The sequence below is a fragment of the Syngnathoides biaculeatus genome, chromosome 13 (genome assembly GCF_019802595.1).
Source record: "Syngnathoides biaculeatus isolate LvHL_M chromosome 13, ASM1980259v1, whole genome shotgun sequence".
NCBI lineage: Eukaryota > Metazoa > Chordata > Actinopteri > Syngnathiformes > Syngnathidae > Syngnathoides > Syngnathoides biaculeatus.
Genome location: NC_084652.1, coordinates 1711936 through 1735894, shown reverse-complemented (window position 1 = coordinate 1735894; position 23959 = coordinate 1711936). Strand labels below are relative to the sequence as shown.

Below are 23959 nucleotides of genomic sequence, written 5' to 3'. Positions count from 1 at the left end.
TAAAGTTGCCATAGGAATAGTGTATCCATGGCAACAGAGGAGAGGGGAGTATAAGCACGATAACCCCAGAGTGAAGATGATGCCAATTTTTCCTTTTCACAAAAGATTTTGGTCATTCAAGTTTTGGCTTGAATTTCAAGATGAAATTAATGCACTCCATAAACTATAACCTTTCCGCGTGAAGTTGATTTCACCTTTGCGAAACTTGCCCCGACAGGACAAGAACAAGGAGCAGAAAGTGTTATGAACCAACGGTGCGGGGCTGGGGAACAAATGCAGGACTCTGAAACGAGGGCATGGTGTTAGGCGTAGTTTTATTCGAAGCTTTAGCGCGACGCAAGCGTTAGCGCACTCGGTCATAGGCCTCAGTACACAGAAAGAGTTTAACACTAGCGCCATGCTAAAGCTAGCATCACGCTAGCGTTAAACTCTTTCTGTGTACCCAGGCTTATAACCGGGTGCGCTCTGGGAAACTCCGCACAGGTGAGGGCCAGGAGCGAGATTCAAACCCTGAACCTTCTAACAGTGAGGCAGACCAGCCAGCCCACTGCGCTGCCACAATTTTTGTTTTGACCCAGTATTTGGAGAACATGAATGTGGTGGACATGTTACGGAAAAGCTTCCAGGCAAATGTTGAGGAAATCTGCAGAATGTTTATTGATGACAAAAAGATTTCTAACGCGTTTTGTTTCTGGACTGCCGTCTTCCCGCAGATGCAGTTTCCCGAGGGATCACAGCACTGAGCTGCACCTTCTCTGTTTGCAACATGAAATAAAGACAATAAGTTAAACCAATATGCTTATTATCCTTTGATGTATATGTCTATACAGTATTCGTATAAAAATGTCTGCGAAAAACACTTACGTAATAATGGTCTGTGTAATGACAACCTACGATATAATAGGGGATGACAATGACGGGGAATGACAGTGATGTGATTTTTAGGCTCATAAAGGGACAGTGTACTCTTCTGTGTACTTACATTGCGTAATTTTAACTTTTCCTCGAGTGCACGTAATCCGGCTGCTGTAGAACTGCCATTTACACGCAACGTCCTTGGTCTCGCGTTCTTTCAGAATTATTCTTCCGGATTCTTTCAAATCGTGGCTCGCGTACTCGTCGAGGTCCACTCGACAAAACGCTTCTGCACAAAATAAAGAAGGCGAAATTGTATCCGTTTCATTTTGTCTATTGAGCTCGTGCACGTGACGTCACCATTGTCACGACGCCATTTTGCAGGTCAAAAAGAGCTGCTCGACAGTGTGGGGGTCGTTGAACCCGAGCAGAATATTCACACTGCCGGGGAGTCGTCGTGCTGTTGTTGGTTGTCACAACGGACACGACAGATATTCAGAGATCATTCTATGGAATAGCAGATGAAAAGACGAGAAAAGATCGACGGATTTCGGCAATTAAACGTGATGGCTGGTGCCCAACCAAATACACACGACTGCGTAGCGATCGCTTCACTTCAGGTAGGAATTATTCTTCGCAATCTCAAATTCCCAAGAAGTATTTATAATGCCAAGCTGGCTCATTTGAGAACAATGCATTAAAAAAGAAAAAAAAAGAAGAAGACAGCGAGTTGTCTCCAACGTACACGGAAGCGTGTCGCAGCCGCACATTAAACTTAGGTCAACCTCTCCCTGACAGACTTTTTTTTTTTTTTTTTTAAATATGCATTGTTCTCAAATGAGTCCAATGCGTATGTAAAAAAAAGAAAATAAATCGTCGGTCACACGGAAGTTTACAAAGATTAAAGTGTGGCTGTAACGCGCTTCTGTGATTTTCTTTTTTTAAATACGCATTGGACTGATTTGAGAACAATGGACATTTTTTTTTTTTTTAAAGTCTGTCGCAGAGAAGTTTACCCAAGTTTAACGTATGGCCGCAACACGCTTCGTGTACGGACGAGCTGTCTTTTTGTTGTTGTGGTGTGTGTGTAAAACCACGGGTCATTTATTTAAATATTGGTAGTTGTATTGAAAAAAATCTGAGTGGCTCCATCACTATGTGGGATTTATTCCCGATTGAGAACAGATCCAGCAACAAAGTATTTGTACGCGTCCAGACTTTTCCACGCTTTCAAACTCTTCCGTGTAAATCTCGACGGTTTACTCACCAGATCCGTGTGTTGATCCAGATGTCCAAGACGAGCGGAAGCGGGTTAACGGTCCAATTTCTTATCGGCGAAAACATCGACTTCGGCTTTAAATACGGGTCCTCTATGCCAAGTGTCTCTCATTTTTCCACGTACCTTCGTTTGTTATCACCTTCTAAATGTTTAACGGTATTGGACAAAACTGGTCGTGCTTTTCGTGTCGTCTCCGACCGACGTAGCATCGAGCAATGCTTTGCTTGACCGGCACTTCCGGCTCTATAGACGTGAGTATGTCATCCTTTGGAAATGGACGTGACAGGAAAAACTAGTGAATTTTGCAGAATTATTCCAAGCAAAGACGATACAATTTTGAATTGAAATGATAATCGTCTTTGGATACAAAGGCGGACTGTCGCTCGCCACCGGGCGTCATTGGCATCACGCAGGACCTCGCGTCGGTTTAGCGAGCGATTGGAAGGCTCTGCTCCGCGTGTTTCCCGTTGTTTTTCCGAGTGTATTATTTGTTTCTCAGTATGCGCAGTACTTTTGACAAAGTAGAGGTGAGCTGACTTACCTGTGCACGTCGGCGGCGTTGACCAAGTGCCGTCGCTGTTGCACACGACTCTCTCCGGGCCGACCCGTTTGTAAAAACTGTTGCAGGCGTATTTTAGAAACATTTGATTTTGTCGCACGACATCACCGTTTTGAATTCTTGGCTGAGGTCCACAGTTTACAACTGTGGGGAAAAAAAACAAAAAACATCTTGAAAAAAGATGTTGAAGATGTCTAAAATGAAAAATACTTCTTTTTTTTTTATATTTGAAGTGAAAGCAACAAGTGTACTGTCAAGCTTTAAAGAGATTTATTTTCATTTTACAGGGACTTCAGGTCAAAGTAGAATGAAAAAAAAAATCTTTCCTGAAAAGATGAACAAGTATTGATTATTTGAGAAAATATTATCCTACCACGGATGTAAGGTTTTTGCTAAAGCTGCCTTGAATTAAAAGCAATGGTAAATAGCAAAAGCTCTCTAACCAAAATGACATCCACCCATCCTTTTTCTTCATCACGGAGGGTCAACGGATGAGCTGGAAATGAACCCTTCTGATTTTGGACAAGGCATTCGCAAGCAAAATTTGATTTGAAATGCTATTTCTTATTATTGTTGGGGATGAATGTCCAGTTGTACTGTTTTCCAGTTATTATTTCTTGATAAAGATGCCAAATTACTGTCATTCCAAAGAGAAAGACTTACCTGGTATGGTCCGGGGGGAGGCCACGCTCTCGGTCCTGTCAGAAGTGGTTCCGGATCCTTGATCAGAGGAAAAAGATGTTCCACTTAGTATCACAACTTGATCGGATGATGTGTATTTAGGTGTTTTGGACATGTTTCTTCATTGATCCTGGACTAGTTAGTCCTGTTCCAAGTTAGTTTGTTCACTCTCGATCGATTCATATTACCAGAATGACTCGCTTTGTTACATTGTGATATGGGACATTAGCTTGCTAGTCGCTAACATATTAGCAGTGAGCGAGTTAAGCTAAACACAGCTCGCGCGTCGCTGTGCGTTGCGTTTGCGATCAACAAATTTAAAAAAATGTATACGGTAGAAATCCCGAGAACGTTCCTGAATGCGTAACAGTATCGTCCTTGAATGGAATCGACAACCACAAATCATAATCCAAATTGAACCTCTCTGCTGTGTTTGACGTCTCATGCGGCTGTTGCCATTCATCCATCAATCCATCCATTTTTTTAGCCGCACATCCTCACAAGGGCTCGTGGGGAGTGCTGGAGCCTATCCCAGCTGTCAACGGGCAGATTAAAAGCAGATCCCCCTGCAGATTTATTGCCACAGAATATATCGTAGGTCCCCCACCTGCTGCACGACCTGTGGTGGCATCAAGAGTGGCACGGGCACTGGCATCGGTACTGGAATCGGCACCGGCACTGGCGCCGCCGCCGGCGCTGACACCGGCACTGGCACCGCCCCGCCCTCTTCCTCCGGCTGATAGAAAAGCCAAAAAACATTTTTATTTGATACAATTTACCGTAACTATTGATCGCAATGTGTTGATAACCTACGTCCGTCAACAGGTTTTGCAACGCCACCTGATGTATCGACATCATCTCCAGGAACAGTTTTGGATATTGCTTTAAAAAAAAAAAAAAAGAAGTTAAAACACACACAGAAGTGCTCACCTGTGTTCTCCCTAGCATGCTGCCGCCATGCGTATTTAATGTTGTACATTTAAAAAAATCACAGAAATAAAAAAAAAAAAAAAAATCAAAAATTTTGAATATAGCTAAAAATACACTTATCTAACAATACTGTATCTATTCATATCAGTCTATTTTTCTCATCATATTTTTTGCCTTTTCCTTCCCTCTTATTTGATCTAACTTTAAAACTTTGCATCTGAATGTGGGCCATTGATTGCGACATCATTATTGATGTGTAGATTATTAGTCTATCCTGGGACACTTCTCCAACTTACTGCAGTGTGGCGGTTCTGTCCAGGTTCCAGCTACACATAAGGCGGACTCGGAGGCATCTGGTCCCTCGAAGCCGTACCCTTCTTCGCATTCGTAGCGGACCACCGAATCGGCTGCAAATATGTTCTGGTACTCTTGAAGGATAACAGCGTGCGGGACGCTGGGTGGCTCGCCACAAGACGTTTGACTTCCTGGGAATGAAATCGAGGGAATATCAGCACGGCGGGCGTCATCGGATTGAGAACGTTTTCCAATGCGACGGCGCTTACGCTCACAAACTGGCAGAGGGGACCAAGCGCCATTTGTGCACAAGGCTGTTGCTCTGATGGTTTTGTGTTGGTATCCGGGGTCACACTTTACCCGAATGACCGATCCTTCCTTGTACCACGTGCCTTCAGGACTTTCATTGTATTGTCCATTCGGAATATCGGGTGTAAAGCAGGCGTTTTCATCTGTGCATAAAGAGCACAAATCATTTCATTTATTGATTTAGTTTTGGGTGTGGAGAAAGACAGAATGTTAATGATTTCATGTGGTGAATTAAAAAAAAAAAAAAAAAAAAAAAACATCAGCCACAACATAGACCATGCGTATATTTTATTGTACTCTAATATCATTCTATATAAGTACTTATAGCTAGCTAGTTAGTTACCTACACCGATAGATAGCTCGGTAGACAGCTAGCTCCAGCTAGCTAGACTGACAAACATTAAAATTCAACTGCGTCTGTCATTGTTAACCGAAAGAGAGCGTTATTGTGAGTTGGAGCCGATCCCAAACAAATTTGGTCAAGGGAACGGGCCACGCAGTGTACAAATCGCCGACCAATCGCAGGGCCGCAAAAAAAAAAACAAAAAAAAAACTATCGAACGCAACAACTGACTACATTTTGATTCATATTTCCCCGATGCGCAACGATTCAGATCCAGCAGCGAAGAGCTCTGATCGCCTTTGTTGGATGCACTTTCGGCTCTGCGTCAAAGTCCAAGTTGTGAAAGAGGTCAAAATAAAGATCATCAAAAATTAGTAAACAATCTGTTCTTTCATACTGTCACTTTCGCAGTTTGCGCTTGTTTTTGTTTGGAGCGTGATTGTGTTACTGTGCAGTGGAAGGGGGTGGGTTACAGGGCCTCGGGTCACCTCAAAATCCTGAAAAAAGGTCGACTTTTGACCTCATTACCTGGATGGTTTTTTTTTTTTTTTTTTGAGGGGGGCGGCATAGTTTCTATCTGGAGGATAACATTAGCTGTAAAACCAAATAATCTTAGTGTGTGCCCAGTCTTAACCAAATTCCGAACACAAACATACGCATGCGCAAAACATTTCAATTAGTTCAGTCAATTCTCCAGATCAGTGCTTCTGGGGCCATTTTTGCAAAAAATGCGAGTGTTCTATTATTAAAAAAAAAAAGTAGATGCCAATACAGTAAACGGGGACTCGTGTCTCAGCAAAACAAACGTGATAAACGTGTTCCGTACCGTAGCTTTGGGTGAATTAAAAGTACAAGAGGAAATACAGTACAGTACAACAATTCCAAGGGGGGGCAACAAAAGCTGTATTTTTTGTTGAGGAGAATATAGTCCGATTATTTTTGTGGGAAATGGCACATTTTCCAGAATAAAAGACGTAAAATAATAACAATAAACGTGTATGCAATTAAAAAAAAGTACTTATAATAGCTTTCTTTCTGCATTAATAACCCTTTGGAATGCATCTTGAACACATTTTTCCCCCAACAAACAACTAGATTAGATGTCCAGTGAACAGAAGTGTTTCCGTTCATAAGGATCAATCTTATTGACGAGGAGCTGAGCCATATTTAAAAGAAAAAAAAAAAAAAGTTGATGTCATCATTGCGCCGTCCTATGAGGTACACGTTTCTGATAAAACCGCTTGATATGACCCGAGCCTTTTGCACGACTACTCCTGCAAATGTCAGCACTTTTTTTGCAAGCCGTTAAGTTAAAGGAGGTAGTTTGATGCGGAGCTCCAGCTTGGAAAGAAGAACCACCAAACCGACCTGGACACTGGTAAGTCATTGAACCCAACAGAACAATTGCTACCGACTGTTTTCCTGTCATGATAAAAAAAAAAAAAACGCCACTTGAAAATCAGCTGATCGTCACTCCCTACATACGTTATACTCACCTATACATTGGGGCGTAGGGGACCACAACCCGTTCATGCAGACGCTGGTGGACCACCAGCCCTCCACTGCCGGTTTTTGTCCGGCGCTGCAACCGTACGCGAGACTGCTGGCGTGCAAATAGCTTTCTTGTTGAGGCACTAAAAAGCCTTCATCCAGCTGTGGAGCGGCGCAAGCCTCCACTGAGCTTTGGGCTACAAGAAACAAAACAAAACAAAACAAAACACAAAAAAAAAAGGAGGAGGGTGAGCTCGTTTGTATTATTCACCAAAGAGCATCCGGATGAAAACGTACGCACCGTGAAGCCGTCCAGGGCAAGACAAGAGAAGAAGGAATCCCAAAGACCTGAGAAACATTTTGTCAGCAATTGTAATGTTCTCTGGTAAAATTGAGCAAATGCTCTCAATCAAGTCGGGGGCAGTTAATAATTGTCCAGTTGCCCCCATCACCCACTCAAAAAGCAAACAGACCGACCGCGTCTGGCAAATGATATCTCCATGTTTGCTTTGAAGCGCAAGGTTGCAAACGCACGCAACACACCTTTTACATTTGCTTTAAGATGAACGGCCCAGAAGTGGAACAGTTTGGAGTTCAAACACGTCATGACTCAAACGTCAACCAAAACCTGGAGTTCAAACTATCATCGACAGCAGTTCTTCCCAAATTGAAACGAGGGATCTATTTTACATCCATCCATCCATCCATTTTCTTCTCCCGCTTATCCCCACGAGGGTCGCGGGGGACTGCTGAAGCCTATCCCGGCTGTCAACTGGCAGGAGGCGGGGTACACCCTGAACTGGTCGCCAGCCAATCGCGGTGTGCATGGAGACAAACAGCCACACTCACAATCACACAGAGTGTCCAATTAATGTTGCGTGTTTTTGGGGATGTGGGAGGAAACCGGAGTAGCCGGCGCGGGGAGAACATGCAAACTCCGCACAGGCGGGGCCGGGATTGAACTCGGGACCTCAGGACTGTGAAGCCAACGCTTTACCAGCTGAGTCCACCGTGCTGGAACTATTTTACATGACATTTTACATTAAATTTGGACAGAAGCCTTCATCTGCATGCCAAAGCCCCCTCCCCTATTGGCATTTTTTTTTTTTCTGACGAGAATCTTCATCTACAAATTAACCCCCCTGCCCCCAATCGGCAAATATTTTTTTACGGGAATCTGCGCACACAGCTCTGCCCCCCCCCCCTCCCCTCTATTTATCCTGTGACGATGCTGTATGGGGGGGGTGGAAACTCAGAATATGGCGCTACGCCACTGGCTACAGAGCTGAGTCTATATGAAATCTTTATGATTTGGGTTGACCTCGCCGAAACTTACGATGTGAATTAAAAAAAAGTGCAAACTGTGAACTGTACAAGCAGCAATTTGAAAGGTTCAAAAGAGAAAAGAATGGATATTTTAATCTTGACAAAAGCAAAAAAAACGAACAGAAACACACGCTGAAAGGGTTAATGAAATCAAACAAGACCAGATTCATGCAGCTAACGAGGAGCCAAGACAAAACCATTATTGCTATGCAGATATATTTTCTGATTTGTTTTTGTGGTTGTAATTTCAATTCCATAATATTCCTCGCTCTCAAAATGATACCAACGAACAATAATACACACATATTATATCCTGCAATACAATATACAATTAATAGTCAACGTGTTTCTCCCAAAAATATTCTAAGACATAAACTAACCCGGGCGGAACGGACACCGGTTGCGTCACAATTCTGAGGACAGGCCATTCTGCGTGGCTTTTCTCCGGGCACTCCGCTTTCCTCCCACATCCCAAAAATATTCAACACAAATTGGACACTCCAAATTGCCCGTAGGTGTGATTGCGAGTGCGCCTGTTGTCCTCTCTCTGTGTGTCCTGCGATTGGCTGGCAACCAGTTCAGGGTGTGCCCCGTGACAGCTGGGAATGGATGGCTAAAATAACTCACTAACAGTCATTTGGAACCACCCAGAACAGGTACATCCATCCATCCATCCATTTTCTGAGCCGCTTATCCTCACGAAGGTTGCGAGGAGTGCTTGGAGCCTGTCCTGCTGTGAACGGGCACGAGGCAGGGTACGCCATGAACTGGTCGCCAGCCAATTGCAGGGCACAGAGAGACAAACAGGCACACTCACAATCACACCTTGGGGCAATTTAGAGTGTCCAATCAATGTTGCATGTTTTTGGGATGTGGGAGGAAACCGGGGTGCCCACCCGGAGGAAACCCACACAGGCACGGGGAGAACATGCAAACTCCACACAGGCGGGTGCGGGATCGAACCCGGGTTCCTCAGAACTGTGAGGCCAACGCTGTCCGGGTCATATTGATTTAATTGTTTTTAAGGTGCATTTTAAGATTACACCACTGCTGTAAAAAAAATATCTCAAAAGAAAGTGGAAAGTACTCCACTTTTTAATAGACACTTGACAGACATCACGGAGAGGGAACATAAATCGAGATTGCAGAGCAATACTGTCACCAAGTGGATTTTTGCAAGTATTTTGGAGGCCGTTTGGCAGGCACCAGAAGAATATTCTGGACATTTCGAGCACCTGCCCTCTGCTGGATATTTTAGTCATCTTCTTTGTACTGATCCTCACTGAAGCAATAATAACGAAGAACAATATCTATACAGTGCTGAAGATATTTATTGGACCGCCACGTAAATGAAGATTAACACCAGAGGTTCCCAATAAAATTTTTGTCATGGTTCAAAAGTTTTTAATGTTATTGTTATGGGATGTTGAACGTAAAAGTTTGCAGGTGCAGGGGAAGCTTTATTCTTTTCTTTTCTTTTTTTAAGTAACAAAATGTGGAAACAATTGAAACAATGTCACATGCCATTTTTTGTGTTTTTTGCAAATGTGGTATTTTGGTGACCTTGACCTGGAAATTAAATATCGATCGGTTTGTTTGGGACGTTCTGCGCTGTCGCAATTCATGTTGAAATAACAAACTCAGTGGAAAAACAACAACTAAAAAAAAATGCTGAAAAACTTAAACCGTAAACACACACTTGTAATATTTTGCTCTTCTCATAAACCAACTAAAACATTAATTTCAACAGAGCGTTCATATCTTCACAACGGCATCATTTTGAAACAATCGATTGTGCAAGCGTACCTAATAAAAAGATATTAGGGCTATTGGGCTTTTGGGCAAAACAAAGCGACCTTAATCTGTCCATTTGAATGAACCGTTCGTTCGTTTGATGGCAGTTAAGGGATTGTTAGGTGTCAAAATGTGAACAGCATGACGAGCGCTGTTTAAATAAAATGATAAGTGGCTCAGAAAATGGATGGATAATTTTAATCTGAATTTAGCTGCGCAGCTGCTTAAGAACAAAGTTGTGCAAAATGTTCCGACACAGAAACAGTTGGACTTGTAGACTAGCATCCTGAGTCAATTTTAGGTTCATCTTTCAATTTCACCCGAAAGCCCAATCCAGCAATATTGTCATATCGCTAAAAATACAAAATGCAATGGATTTGTATCTATCATGGGGCGACTCTGCCTTCCTAAAATTAACAGCGGAGGTGTTTCAAGCCCTACAGTGGACCACCAGGGCAAGAGACGGTCGGAAAGTCAACTCTATGAATTAGGAGTTGCAGTTGACCTGTTTAACTACCGTAATTCCCAACCCACAGAGCGCACCTGGTTATAAGCCTCACCCAGCACATTTGTAAAGGAAATACCATTTGGTACATACATAAGCCGCAAGTGCCCACATTGAAACACGAGATATTTACAAATAAAGACGGTACACAGAAAGCGTTTAACGCTAGCACTGCTGAGCTAATAGGGCCAGCTAAAAAAAAAAAATAAACAAACAAAGCAAAACATACCAGTAAAAATCAGTGAGACACGGCAGTAACACCCTACCGCAGTGCAAACAGGGCCGGACCGGTAAAAGTCACTTCCTCGGCACATATATTCTACCGCTCTCATTCTTACCTATTCTGTTGGAGTGCCCCCTTGCAGCCGCTAGAAAAAAGGCACAAATTAGCCACATCACCGCATAAACCGCACGGTTGAAAGCGTGTGGAAAAAAAAGTTGCGGTTTATAGGCTGGAAATTACGGCTCTCAAAATGATTTAAGTTAAGCTTTTGAATGACTGAGGAGTTCACCCTTTGCACACGTTTTCCCCGTATTAATTACTGTGCATTTCATAGACAGACAGCAGCACACGGGGTAAGTTTCTTAGAGGGTTTATTGTCCTTTTATGTAATGACAAGAGAGCATTTCCATATTTCCCTTGGCGCTACGACAACATCAACAAAGGAAACTGAACCTTGGAACAGGTTCACTGTATGGCCAAGTACCTCAAAAAGGATGCGTTGGAAAAACGAGTGACAAGAGCTCCCTAAAGTATGATACCATTCCCTCTCTTCTCCGAAGAGCTTCGGCGCCATGATTTTATATACACCAGACTGCAACACAAACTCTCAAACGCAGCGGACATCGTGATTTCACCAAACGGATGAGTCACAATTCCTCTTCACTAAAGAATTTTAAAGATTGATTCCACAGTATATCATCTTTCAGATAGAAAAAGAGTTATTTGTATGTTTACCTACATTGGAAGATTAAAAAAAAAAAAACAATGACAACAAGCCACCCTTTAAATTTCCTCTCTGTGAAGAGCAACATTTGGATGAGTGCTCAGGGAATCCACAGGTTGCTCCGTCATTCCCCTCGTAGGAGCGTCACGTCGGAGTACGGGATGGCCGCTCAACACGGGCACAGACGAGCCGAGCCGAGCGGAGTATCAGGACCGGATTCTTGATCGGGATTTCCCCGCTTTTGGGCGATGTGAGCATAGTTCAAAACCTGAGATGAGATTTGTGCTTCACCATGTATCTGGAGGGACAAAGACAAGAGCGGAATTGGTTTGTGAGCTTGTCTCTTCAGGTTACTGGTGACAAGATTTTGGAGGCTACCAACACAACACTCTCGAAACCCTTCTGCGGGTCACAAACCTTTTGGGTCCAGGAAGCCAAAAAAGGGGACAACATTTTGGAAGGAACCCCTTATAATAACAGTATCTAAATATAACTTCTTCTTTTCCTTTCAGCTTGTCCCAATTAGGGGGTCGCCACAGCACGTCATCTTTTTCCATCTAAGCCGATCTCGTGCATCTTCCTCTCTAACAGCCACAGTTTTCATGTCCTCCCTCACATCTATCAACATTTTCTTTGGTCTTCCTCTCGTTCTCTTCCCTGGTAGCTCCATCCTTACCACCCTTCTACCAATACACTGACTCTCTCGCCTCTGAACATGTCCAAACCATCGAAGTCTGCTCTCTCGAATCTTGTCTCCAAAACATCCAACTTTGACTGTCCCTCTAATGAGCTCATTTCTAATCCTATCCAACCTGCTCACTCCGAGCGAGAACCTCAACATCTTCATTTCTGCCACCTCCAGTTCTGCTTCCTGTTGTCTCTTCAGTGCCACCGTCTTTAATCCGTACCTCATGTCCGGCCTCACCACTGTTTTATAGACTTTGCCCTTCATCCTAGTGGAGACTTTTCATCACCTTCCGCCAACTGTTCCACCCTGCTTGGACCCGTTTTTTCACTTCCTTCCCACACTCTCCGTTGCTCTGTATTGTTGACCCCAATTATTTGAAGTCGTCCACCCTCGCTATCTTTTCTCCCTGGAGCTTCACTCTTCTTCCCCCACCGGCCCTCTCATTCATGCACATATCCTCTGTTTTACTTGGGCTATATCTTCATTCCTCTCCTTTCCAGTGCATGCCTCCATCTTTCCAGTCATTCCTCCGCCGGCTCCCTGCTTTCACTGCAGAGCACAATATCATCTGCGAACATCATGGTCCAAGGGGAATCCAGTCTAACATCATCTGTCAGCCTAGCCATAACTACAGCAAACAGGAAGGGGCTCAGAGCGGATCCCTGATGCAGTCACACCTACTATAATATATAATCACATATGACCATAAATGCCATAGAAATTAAAAAGTAACAATATCATTCAGACTCACAATCACACCTGTGGGCCATTTAAACGAGTCTCCAAATAATGCAGGTTTTTGGTATGTGGGAGGAAACCACTGGGAGTACCTGGAGAAAATCCATGCAGGCCCGACAAGAGCATGCAAACTCCACACTAGTGGGGATGGGATTTGAACCCCGATCCTAAGAACTGTGAGGCAGACTCTCTCACCAGCCGCTAAGCTGAAAGATTCAATTCACGGACCCCTGGGGATGCCAGGACCTCAGTTTGAGAATCAGTGTCATACTGTACTGATTTTAAACGGTGGGGCAAATGTAACCGTGCCTTGTTGATTGGTTGATGGATCATCATTTCCGTGTGCTCATGGAAGTGGAACAGTTGCTTAAGAAAATGGCAGGCGACCCACCGAGAAGGAATTTGGCAAATGCTCGATACCTGTCCAGAGTTTCCCAAAAGCGCAGGAAGACGGGCCGGTCAAGATGACGCCGGTGGCGGCTCAGCTCCAGGACCGTCACGTCCCACTTCTGCACATTGGGGTCTGTCTTGGCCTCATCGTACTTCAGGTGAAAGGCTCGAACTGAAGGAAACGCGTTCACGTGGAGTTTGAGGTTGGGCCGGCAGCTATCGAGATGGCGAACCACTTACTCTTGGCAAAGATGTCGACGGGGGAGCCGTCGGGCAGCAGCCAGGGCCAACCCTTGAACTGCCAGGCGGGACCCTGCACAAACACGGCCACCACTCGGTCCCTGTCGTGGAAGGGAAAAGGTTACAGAAGCTGGCCAGACAGCTTCGAGCTATTGCTGGTCTCCAAGTTTGTCCTTATTCACCAAGGCCTAATTCAGCAAAGTATTAAAGTGACTGACGAGATGATCAGAATCAGCTTTATTGGCCAAGTGTGCGAAAACACACAAGGACTTTTTCTCGGGCAATCGGTGCTACGACATTTAAAACAAAGAACAACAAAGCAACGAGAACAAAGAACAAGAGACATTTCTGTTTCTCGGAATGCAAGATGTAAAATCTTCTTCATTTAGTTCTATTGTTCTATCTTGAAGAAAAAGACATATAAGGAGACCTGCTTCTGAATGTAATAGATTTGAAATTTTTTTACGGTACTGAAGCTTTGTCTTCAGCCACCTTTCAAGATTTAAGTTAAGATTTGAAACTTGAATGTAAGAAAAGAAAAAAATCCCTTCTGAATATTTGAGTGACCGCAACGGATATCTTACCAGTCTTGCGGTGCTAGTTTGAGAGGTTGGTCGATGACCCTGTAGGGGACGGTGACGGAGAGCATGTTGCCACCGGGTTGGATCTGGTCTTTGCGCCTCTGAAGAAGAACCTCGTTGTCGCGCTGGATGCCTTGCTTCTTCTTCTCGTCGGATGTGACCAACCTGGCGGCAGCAAATGATCCGACTGATTCCCGCCTGACAGGTTTTGCCTCAAAAGAGATCTCACTGAAACTTACTATCTGAATTGTCACGTTTTAGCTTTCAGGTGCATTTTTTTGGGGTATGAAAAGTGCTGACAAATAAAGTACGACTGATAAAAAGAAGTTGAAAGTTACTTGAGATCCTGCAGCAGGTCCTTGGCATTCAGCATTGTGATGAGTGAGGTGGTGGCAGCCGGGATAATGATGATGGGAGTGCGGGATCCTGGAAGAAGAACAGCTTTGTCATGTCGCGCTAACAAAACAAATATCACTCGCAGGTTTCTTTGTCGAGAAGCAATATATCCATTTTATGTTTAAGTTATTTATTTTTAGGCGTAAGGAGGATGAACATGATAAATTGTGTATTTTATGTTTACTTTTACAATGTGGGAGATTCTTAGTATCTAATGAGATCAAAATTTTCAGTCATCTCTCCCCAATTGTGGGTCATGTTATTGCAGATATTTTTCACTATATTGGAGACTTTTACAGGGATTTTCAACAGAGACTGTTACTGCAGACTCATTCAACAATATGAAATGAGTTAAAAGTTTGGGATCATTTTACACTTAAGAAAAACAAAGACCGATTCATTTGTGTGTGTCTACTGCACAGCACAAATGCACGTCTACTGTGAAGTAAACATTGTCAGCTAATTTAATAGTGTGATGCAAGTTTAATTTCTTCCTTTTAGGCGTGAGTTACCTTTCCGCAGTGTGTACATACCCTGTGTGCTCCGTCAATAAATTTACCTTGACTGTTTATCTTTCAAGGGTTACCTGACCTGTACCCAATTGAGCATGCATTTCACCCTCTCAAGACACAACCGAAGACAAAATGTTGTTTTACCTTTTTTCTGATTTGGTGGAGGTCTGGCTTGTGAGACTAACAGATAGACAGAAAAAGATGCATTATAAAGATTCAGCATTACCTCGCTCGAAACTACTAAAATAGAAGATAACACAAAGGCCCAGCTGCAGAGTCCAGTAATTTATGAGGTGTGGCCTATTGAATATTTGTTGCCCATTCTTGCCTTCCCCTCCAGTCAGGACTCATAAGATAGATTGTTGTACTGTTTTACTCCAAAATCTAATACATGGCAGTGAAGCAAAAATAATCAACACTTGTCACTGCCAAATACTTCTGGACTACTGTAACAAAACATGAAAATGGAAAGTTGGAAAGCGACAGAAAAACATCAGCATAAGCAACAGTCTCCAACTCACCTGGGCGGGGTACAGGCTGCAGTGTAGGGGTCTGAGCCTTCCGAGCAGATGCCCCTTCCTGGGAAAAAAGTCCCCCCCCCCCCCCAAAAAAAAAAAAAAAACAATTTAAATATGATATTAAGGTTCAAGAATTAGGCACTGAACATTGAACTTGCAAGTCAATAAAAGAACGACAAAAAATGGCTGATTCTGCACCAATTCTTGTCCCATGTCCTGATAACATTTTGTTGCAATGTTTTGAACGTGAGGCTTGAATGTATCTCATTCTCTCCCTTGTCTCCTAGGTTACCGCTGGATCTGCACCATTAAAACCCACTCTGAACCTGCAACTGCAAAGTCGGAGGACAAAAGGCGACAGTCCTTTGACTTTCTCAAGAGAAAATAATTACATAACTTTCAACAGTGTTTGAGACAGAACCATGCAGTGGAGAAGGCGCCTCTGTTGTACACGGTTAGGAAAACTCGGCTTTTTCCTCCTACTGATGGCGCTGCTGATCTCTCTGATTCTTCACATTTGGCAAAATATCACAGCAGGCAATTCGGGGCTGTCAAAAGTTGAAGGACTTCATGTGGAGAAATCAATAGAGAACACAAGCATTTCTATCTGGATCCCCGTCAAAGGCAAAGAAAACATTTCCCATGGGAAGCTAAACATCTCTACCCAGAGAGGTGCAGCTGTGGAGCAATCCAAGTCAGCCAAGGTCAACCAAAGTGAGGAGGGAGGCATTCATCGCACGTTGCTCAATGGCCTTTTCCCTTATATCATCAATGAACCAGACAAATGCCAAGAGAGTCAGGCGGCACCATTTCTGGTGTTCATAATAACCACGGAAGCTTTGCAGGTGGATGCCAGGGATGCGATCAGGCAGACCTGGGCGAACGAGACTTTGATCCGAGATGTGGGAGTCGTGCGCCTCTTTCTGCTAGGAAAATGTGAGGGGGAAGAGGGTAGTCGTCAGCAAAGGATACTCCAGAAAGAGAGTCTAAAATATCATGACATAATACAGCAGGACTTCCTGGATTCATACAAAAACCTGACGCTGAAGACCTTGATGGGTCTGCACTGGGTAGCACGGTATTGCTCCAGGGCCAGCTATGTCATGAAGACTGACAGTGACATGTTTGTCAACACGGAGAACCTTATCCAGGGGCTGCTCAGGCCAGAACTGAAGCCCAAGAGGAACTACTTTACAGGAAGACTTATTAGTAACGACTTGCCCATCCGAGATAAAAAGAGCAAGTTCTACGTTTCCAAAAAAGAATACCCAGAAGGGAAATATCCCATCTTCTGCTCTGGGACCGGTTACGTGCTCTCCGGAGACTTGCCGCTCAAAATTTACACAACATCTCTGAGTATGCGTCAACTGCATCTGGAGGATGTGCATGTGGCATTGTGCCTGGCCAAGCTTGGACTGAAGCCCATCGTGCCACCTCACGAATTTCTGTTCAACCACTGGCGGGTGCCCCTCGCAGGATGCCGGTACAACCGTCTGATCACGTCGCATGGCTTTCAGCCCAAGGAAATCATTCAACACTGGAGGATCCAGCAGAGCAACAAGGAAAAATGTACAACCATTTTTTGGGGAAACTGATGAGACAAAATCCATATCATAATACTTTTTTTAACTTTCATTTGGAAACATGAAAAAAGCTCATTGTGTAACCATACACAAGGCATCTGTACCTAAAATAAGGGAAGACAAGCGGGAAATACTTGCCTATAATTCGGTTGTCATTGTTACAGAAATGAACATTCAATGTGATGCAAAAGATGAAAAGTACTTCCAGCAAGATGTAAAATATATACAGTAATATAAAGTCTGACTGTGACAGTTTCTCACTTAAAAAAGATGGAATAGTCTGGCAAGCAAACACATGGTTCTTGGGAATCAAATACTGGGAACGAGTTCTCACAAGGAGGTTCTCAATTCTTAGCCTGAATCAGAGATGATGCACGTGCTCATTTAAGTCCCTCACAACGCTGACATCCCTGCAACACAGCTTGTGATAGGAACTCACACAGGAGCCAAGATTTGTAAAGGTTTAGAAATCTGCGCAATAGCCAAGTGTCGAGATGGGGCTCACTAGTAGATGTCAAACTGAAATTCTTGGTTCCAAAGTTGTGATTTGGTGATCATTCAAGTTACATGTTCAAAGATGTGTTTTGCCTCAAAGAAAATTCAAGTGAAGTTTATTTTCTGGGATTCGTGCAGATTCAGCGCTTCTTATTATGAACATAATGCAAATGAATCAAGTGTACAGTCAGGCACATTTTCAGAAAGGTCACAGCCACTGGCCAAACTTCATTTTGATACTTTTTTGCAGTTCTTATTGACTCCAATGATGCCAGTGTGCTACATCTGGAAAGGTTTGTTGCTAAATGCCCGGCTGTAATGAATTTTTAGATGAATCAGTCACCAATACAGCGCTACAGTTTTTTTTTTTTAGCCTGTATCCTGCCATTTAAACGTGTTGGTTTTCTGCCACAAATCATGGTGGTTGACTGACATATGAAGGAATTGATTTATTTAAGGTTTGCGCGTGAAAAACACGACGTGAGAGGAAATTGCAAAGTCAGGCCGCAGTCCTTCGAATAAAGTTGCCTTCCCTTACGAATAAAAACACGAAAACTACTCGCTGCTTGTTGAACTCCCCATGACCAGAGGTGAAAAAAAATAATGTACTTATTTAGTATGTTATTTTCTCACTGTTTTTGGTGTTCTGAAGATTTTGCAAGAAGTTAGATGTGAAGATGTTTGTTTTTACCGTCACAGACTTCAGAGTCATCCCGTGGTAGGTCCCCATGGTATCGATTTTGAAACCCTCCGTTTCTAAAACAAATACAAAGAATATCATTAGTCGGCATTGTTTCATACACACACACGTATGCATCTTAAAATATGTCAGTTTTAGAGCAATTCCAAAATAAAGTCAGAACATTTTATATTTTCCATCTTGATAAACGCACACATTCACATTACCTACATTTATTTACTGGTATGTTCAACATTTTACATGGATTTCGAGCCAATTCTACACACATTCTACAAATTAGTGAAAAACATTGAGAATATATGATATAATTTCATGAAGTTGTACACCACTGCAAATTCCAACCACAAGAACAAACACAAGCAACAAATAAAATGAGCTCCAGTTCAAACTCACCCTCTTTTCCTTTGAATCTCTCCTGATCGTATCTGCTGTAGGCCGCCGGCACAGGCTGCTTGTTTCTGAGCGAAGGGTCCTGGAAAATACCAGAGGTCACAAACACATTATGAAAAATTACTCTTAAGGTAGCTTAGTTTCTACTAGAGCTGTAAGATATGGACACAATTTTACATCCTATAAGATACCCATAACAACATGTGTATATTTTTCTTGAAATACATGAAACTCATGGCATTTTGTGTATTTTTTTTTCTCTGCTTATTCATAAAATACACTTTCATATAAACCTCACAATTAAATGAATAAAAACCTATCCAGTTGCCCAATTGAAAACATCTGGCAGTACAGATATCTTTCAAGAAACGCAGTAGAGTTCAAATAATTACAATAAAAACAACACAAGTAACATTCAAGTAAGCTACCATTTATCCAGTGAAGTATTACTAAACTGAAAAATAATTTACAGGATTACGTCGCGGCAAGGGAAACCTAATTATACAAACGATAGAGAATTATTTCATATGACAGACATTTTATATCATTTCGACAGTATACATCGTTATGTCGCACAGCTGTAATTGGTAGCATAAAAATATTTGAGTCGCTAGATTACTTACCCATCCGCCACAATGAAATTACGCAAATAAGTGAACTTTTTGACTGTATTTGCATGGACGCCATTCAGATTTTGGCCCAGTTGTGAATCCTAATCGGTTACTTTTGATAATACCGCTCCCGGCAGAGAGTTTCTCTACCCTTGACCTGGCAGGTCGGCTGGCTGAAAAGCCATCATTGTAGCTGACATATCCCAAAGCCGTAATGAGAAGAACGTCCTTACCACTTGAGTTGTGTTCTGCGCCGGTCTTTGCTCTGGCGCTCGCCCTTCTTCTCTGGCTTTCACCGACTGAAGAATCGCAAAGATGTTCTTGGAGAAGTTCTACAAAGGATCAGTAGATTATCATCATATCATCATCTGGATTCACATTTTGCACAAATGTGGTGGCTTATTATTTGGTGCCAAGAAACCATAGGATTAGTGGAGGAGCTGCATTCAGTTCGGCCACTTGTTTTCCAAGTTTTTTGGACGTACCCCCCCCCCCCCCTTTCGGGAGATTAATTTTTTCTGCCCCCTGGGGGAGGGGCTAGAACTGAAAATTGAAAAAGCAGAGGCAGGTGATAGCGCTGAAAAGGGGAGGGATGGAAAAATTATCAAGCACGTTTGGGGGGCGTGAAACAATCCATCGCACTGTCTAGTTGCTTTTGCCACCATCATGTGACAGCCACAGCTAATGAAAAACCTTTTAGGGAGGCGTCAATTATTGGCCGTTTTTTCACCATTCTTGGTCTGCCTGGGGAACACTGCTAATATTGGATACAGGGGAAGACCGCTTGGAAAGAGATCAATTTATATAGCTTTGCACGGACTTGTACCTTTCCAGTGCTCTGGAGAATGGTTGTCCTTGTCCTCCACACCCTCTCTCTGCTGACAATGTCTCGAGTGACATCCACTTCGGCATCGACAAAGCTTCTCTGTTTCACAGTTATGTCATCATCCAGATCTGGCTTGATGGTGGACCGCTTCTTGGCCATAATCTTGGCTTTAATGGCGGCAATCTTCTCGACTGACATGGCCTCAGACAAGGATCTGCAGGAGTATGAAGCATATAGTCTGAGGACGTGGAGTGTTTAGCCCACGTAGGGTACGTACGGTTCCACAGTACCTGATCTGGTCAGTCTGCACAATACCCTCTTTGTGGCCCTCCAAACGAGCAGCCAAACGCTCCTTGTCCAGACGCACCCGTTCCTCATCCTACACAGGACAAAAGATAAAAAAAAAAGTTGTACTTTTTGACTAGAATTCACAGAGTTACCATTGTAATGACTGGTGTTTAATAATGTAATTCTGATTCCGGTCGACATTTATTACAAAGTTTGGAAGGAAAAATAATTTACAATATAAGACACATGGAAATCTAGAAATCTAATAGATGGTCAAAGATTCCTTAATTTCTTGTCAGCATGTTCAAAATCCTTCTTTTTTTCCTTCATGTGAGGAGAGGGCCTCTTTTGTAACAGACCCTTGTAGTAAAGACAACTAAAACTGCACTGAACCAATCAAATTTAAGACACTTTCCCACTACTCGATCCATCAAAGCAAACTTTTTTTTTTACTTGGTCGGCGGGACAAGTAAAGTCAGGGAGTGGGGAGTTGAAGTCTTCGGGACAGCAAGTGATGGGTAACAGAGGCGGGACATGGCTGAGTCAAAGGAAATGGTGCAAAACCAGAAGCAAGGTGGGAATTTCAACAATGTTCGCAACTCCTTTCCTTTGATTAAGGCATTTAGAAATCAATGTTTACGGAAAAAAAAATTCTATTTTAAACTGTGGACGTCTTCACAATTCTAATGATCTGATTGAGGGAGGTCGGGTCATCGAATTGAGTTGTTGGAAATGCGCAACTGTCAGTGCCAGTTTTGCAAACCTCTGCGTGAAAGGGGCTTCAGATTCGTGAAAAATATTCACCTCAATCCTGGGTTTTTTGGCTTCTGAAGAGACCTCATCTGCAGCTCTTTTCACTAGGAAGAAAAAAAAAAAAAAAAAAAAAAAAAATCGACATGTCAATTTTGCCCTTTTCATTTGCTTTTGTACAAACTGTGACATGAAAACATTTGAACGGCGTGCATCAAGTTATTGCTTTCAACAAACCAAGAACTCAGGCACAAAACAAATATAGCTAAAGCAGAATATTCACACATTCACATATTTGCAGTTTCTTGCAGTGCTGCAAAAATAAACTGCAAATTATTTAGTTCCATGATAGATTTTTTATAGAATCCAGTACTATCATATTTGTTAGTTAAAACATGAGGTCACCTGACAGGATTATTTATTCATCATTTGAGTGTCTGAGTGCATGCATTACTGTATCTCTGGATATTTCTCTGCCCTCTTCGACGCCATGAGCTGCTGCCCAATTACCGTGCCTTTTATAAGGCCTCTTGGAAACAACCAAAGCCCAAAAAAGTGATTAGATGAAAGAGGGAAAAAAATTGCCTTGGAGTATGCCCACCATTATATGTAGTAAATTATTGTACATAAAGAAAAAAGGAGGAAGACTGCAAAAGGTTTTTTTTTCCCCCAGTAACGCTAAGAAGCAGTGACATTAGCTGCCGATTACCCTTTCTCCTTAAGCCAATCAAGAACGCAATATCAATATACTGTATATGGGTTCTCCCTCCCCTCCTTAATGTGCGGTCATGTCATCGTCATTCATCGGACCGTACAGCGAATTAACGCCGTCATAATCATGATCGTAAGTGCATTTTAAAATTCTCCCCAATACACTCCTTAAAACAAAATTGAGAGAATTAATGGTGTGCATATATCCTCTTACATGTAGTAAGTGCTTAGCTGTAAGCCGTTTATTTCCAAGGGCATAGCAATGTTGGAAGATATTTTCAAGAGTTTGAAATGATATTAAAATGCTTTGGTCTCTGGTATAGTTACAGTTTAAGCTATTAATATAGACATTTATTAACAGTGTGTGTGTGGGGGGGTGGCTATTTGGAGTCGTGCTTGGCACTGATTACTGTACGTCATAAATTTGCAGAGTGCGAATGCTCTGACCCACATGAGGCCCAATGTTACCTTGTGTTGGTCTTTGCAGGCCAATTTCGATGGGTGCACTTCTGTCAATACTGGTCGACGTCGCTGTAAATGGACACATTTGAAAGCCTTGATTAAATTCCTTAAAAAAAAAAAAGATTTAATGATCTGAGAGGACATAACTGCCGATATCAAGTTCTGGATGTCGTTTCCCTCATGCTACTTACAGCTCTCGCCATTAAGGTAGGAAAGCAAACCCTTTCGATCTGGCCTTCGAACAACAGGGATGTTCTCTGTCTAAAAAAACGGGGAGAAAAGACAATCTTCACAAACCAATTATATTTCATAATTACAGATTAGCTTGAGGAGAAATAAATTTGCACAAAATTCATTGCTTGTTAACATCCTCTCTCACACAAAAACACACAAAATAAGCTAAAAGTATTAGTTTTACAATACTTACTGCAGCTCTTCGCACATAGGACGGATGTGGTAGATGCACATTGTTGAGCAAGAACAAAATAGAGTCCAAAGTATAGTATTCCTTGGGCTGGCCCTCTTTACCGGTTCTGGAGGGATACAAGACAGACAATGTTTCGTAAATGAATCCGTTCATTTTCTGAGCCGCTTATCCTCACGAGGGTCGGGTGCTGGACCCTATCCCGGCTGTCAACAGGCAGGGCACATCCAGACTGACAAAAGTGGCACTCACAATCACAGCTAAGGACGATTTAGAGTCTCCAATTAACGCATGATATTGGGATGTGGGATGAAAACGGAGTGCCCGAAGAAAACCCACGCAAGCTCGGGGAGAACACGGAACATGATTTGAACCCCAGTCCTCAAGAGCTGTGAGGCCAACGCTCGACAGCTGCGCCACCGTGTTAAGTAAATATTTACGCAAATTACCATGGTCTACATTAACTTTAATAATCCTTAAGAACGAGTGCTAAACTGAATTTATCAGTTGGGAGTTAAGCCTACAAACAAACAATTTAGTTTTTCGCAAAACGAACAAACCCGATTATCCACAGCCTTAGTTTCTGACAGAAACATAAATTAACTTCAACTCAACTTGAAAACACGTCGTCATATTGGGTTTACTGCTGCTTGGCGAACCGTTGTTATACTTATTCGCTCTTTAAATATACTCCCTGGGATCATGGACACGTACAACGCAAAGCGAATAACTTATTACAAAGTGTTTGACCCCTGGAAGTTAAAAACAGTTTGGTTAGCATCCAGCAGCTAGCAAGCAAAGCGATACTCTAACTGCAGGCCTGCAAAAATACATTCGCAAAGAGATGCCGACGTACCCCCAGATAATATAGTTGGTCTTGACATTTTTTGGCCAGGAGAATTCTCCGAATATAACTTCATCTCCCTGAGCAATGATTTCCTTTTTCTGGATATTATACTGACGAAGAACGCTCAACACATCAGCCATCTTCACTGTTCTGATGGACAAGCGCTTGTAAGGACCCTAGTTATCAACATAAGGTGTCCTCGCAGGATGCCTGAATGATAAAAAAAAAAAAAAACAACAAAAATAAATCATTGCTGTCTGGTGGAATCATCGCACGTCCAAACTGAGAGTAAATTGATAAGTCAATATTCAAAGAAATAGTTAATATATGATGTCATCGATTCCAATCATAGAATATGGCGCCAGCACATTAGAATGTGTGCTCAAGACAAGCCACCGACCGTAAAATCTATTACGTCACAGAAGCAATCCCCCCCGTTACGTTCTTACGTCATCATCCCAAACTTTTTCGATTGATCCACGAGTAATGTAATACT

General features: G+C 42.7%; 2 protein-coding genes across 4 annotated transcripts; one reads left to right on the top strand and one right to left on the bottom strand.

Moving 5' to 3' along the window:
• Positions 1 to 633: 633 nt before the first annotated feature.
• Positions 634 to 23660, bottom strand: cdc73 (cell division cycle 73, Paf1/RNA polymerase II complex component, homolog (S. cerevisiae)). 3 transcript variants are annotated; one of them, XM_061839530.1, is made up of 27 exons: positions 23473 to 23660; positions 22620 to 22725; positions 22384 to 22453; positions 22199 to 22261; positions 21074 to 21126; positions 20272 to 20360; positions 19982 to 20195; positions 19389 to 19487; positions 18548 to 18626; positions 18146 to 18210; positions 15380 to 15437; positions 15003 to 15038; positions 14289 to 14376; positions 13954 to 14115; positions 13370 to 13470; positions 13160 to 13301; positions 7043 to 7089; positions 6747 to 6938; positions 4868 to 5050; positions 4601 to 4789; positions 4188 to 4256; positions 3982 to 4110; positions 3357 to 3413; positions 2676 to 2837; positions 983 to 1144; positions 865 to 890; positions 634 to 755 (listed from the first exon to the last, which is right to left on the bottom strand). In XM_061839530.1, the coding sequence occupies exons 1-27, from the start codon at positions 23601 to 23603 to the stop codon at positions 732 to 734; spliced, it is 2796 nt and encodes a 931-aa protein (XP_061695514.1). In that variant the 5' UTR covers positions 23604 to 23660; the 3' UTR covers positions 634 to 731. The 3 variants fall into 3 exon arrangements, with proteins under 3 accessions (XP_061695514.1, XP_061695513.1, XP_061695515.1); XM_061839529.1 differs by lacking the exons at positions 634 to 755; positions 865 to 890; positions 983 to 1144 and having other exon boundaries at positions 1762 to 2837; XM_061839531.1 differs by lacking the exons at positions 634 to 755; positions 865 to 890; positions 983 to 1144; ... (6 more) ...; positions 6747 to 6938; positions 7043 to 7089 and adding an exon at positions 10944 to 11611 and having other exon boundaries at positions 23473 to 23647.
• LOC133510980 (beta-1,3-galactosyltransferase 2) lies at positions 15472 to 18139 on the top strand. The gene has a single exon (XM_061839532.1). It carries the CDS (start codon positions 15799 to 15801, stop codon positions 16969 to 16971), a length of 1173 nt encoding a protein of 390 aa, XP_061695516.1. The 5' UTR covers positions 15472 to 15798; the 3' UTR covers positions 16972 to 18139.
• Positions 23661 to 23959: the final 299 nt, after the last annotated feature.